Source organism: Austrofundulus limnaeus, unplaced genomic scaffold, assembly GCF_001266775.1.
Source record: "Austrofundulus limnaeus strain Quisiro unplaced genomic scaffold, Austrofundulus_limnaeus-1.0 Scaffold2361, whole genome shotgun sequence".
In the NCBI taxonomy this organism is placed as follows: Eukaryota; Metazoa; Chordata; class Actinopteri; order Cyprinodontiformes; family Rivulidae; genus Austrofundulus; species Austrofundulus limnaeus.
This window is the reverse complement of record NW_013954763.1, coordinates 15899-17133: the sequence shown is the minus strand read 5'-3', so window position 1 is coordinate 17133 and position 1235 is coordinate 15899. Positions and strand designations below refer to the sequence as shown.

Sequence of the window (1235 nt, the reverse complement as noted above, 5' to 3'; positions counted from 1 at the left end):
GGCGTGTAGAGGGCAGAAGTTGAGGCGGGACCTTGTACGCAAACTCTGAGGGGCAGCAGTGATCTATAAAGGAAAATTTCTTGAAGTTGTGTGTGCGCATGGTTTTATGAATCTGATTTTTTTTTTTKGGGGCGTACACCATTTTGCCCTTTGGTCATACATTCACTTTTAGTATGAACAACAGATCAGTTATATTTTGGCCTGACATGTCAAACCAAACTGACAGTGTTGTCTTTTTTCCCCAAACATGTACCGATAACAAAAGGTCAATGACCCAAAGTTCAAAGATAAGTAGGACAGAAAGTTCAGGTACAGAAACCTACTTGGTTTGACATCCATCAAACATTCCTGTGTTGATGAAGTAAGGGCACACAATAGTGGTCTTGATTCCAGTCTTCCCTATTGCCAGCAGCTCCAGGCCGACAGACTCTGCAAACCCCACAGCTGCAAACTTACTGGCACAGTAGTCTGTAAGATAAAAAAAAACTGATTTGAACACACACAATATAAAAAAACAAAAAATAAATATTCTACATGCAAAATAATGCCAACATTCAATGTATGTGATGCGTTTTAGAGGCTGCTGACATTAGATGCCATCACAACCTGAAACATGTATCGCCACCATCCTAAAATAATCACCTAACTCATATTTTTCAAGTTTATCATTAGGAAACACACACAAAAATAAATCATACTTTACATTTATGGTTACGTTTTTTTATGTTTCCTGAAAAACTTGGAGAAATAAGTCAAGCGAGTTTTTTAGGAAAGTGATATGGAAAAAAGATCTGGGGTCAGATTTATAAAGCTTGCGTACGCACAAAATGAGCCCAGAAACGTGCGTACGCCACTTTCACRCCAAGGTTGTGACTTGACTAGACCTGTTCAAACTCTGAGGTGCGGCTGTGATCTATTGGCTGCACGACTGCTCGGTGGTTAGCACCGACGTCACACAGCAAGAAGGTCCTGGGTTCGATCCCCGGAGTTTGCATGTTCTCCTTGGGCTTTCGTGGGTTTTCTCCGGGTACTTCGGTTTTCGCCCACCCACAAAAACCTGTACAACAGGTAGCCTTTAGGCCCAGGCTGCCCTTGAAARAGAGATCTGCAATGTCAACGGGACTTAYCTGGTYAAATAACATTAGGTAGGTAAATAAATACTTCGAAGACCTCCTCAATCCCACCAACATGCCTTCTGTTGAGGAAGCTGAGCCTGGGGACTTTGGGTTGGGCTC

The 1235-nt window shown here is 42.4% G+C and overlaps 1 protein-coding gene across 1 annotated transcript in view; it reads right to left on the bottom strand.

The window, feature by feature from the left end:
- Window positions 1-1235, bottom strand: part of LOC106510864 (short chain dehydrogenase/reductase family 16C member 5) — a gene marked incomplete at its 5' end in the record, with an annotated part of 13978 nt that overhangs the window by 5959 nt on the left and 6784 nt on the right. Inside the window, 1 exon segment of the mRNA XM_013999595.1 lies at window positions 324-468. Coding sequence (XP_013855049.1) covers window positions 324-468 — 145 coding nt within the window.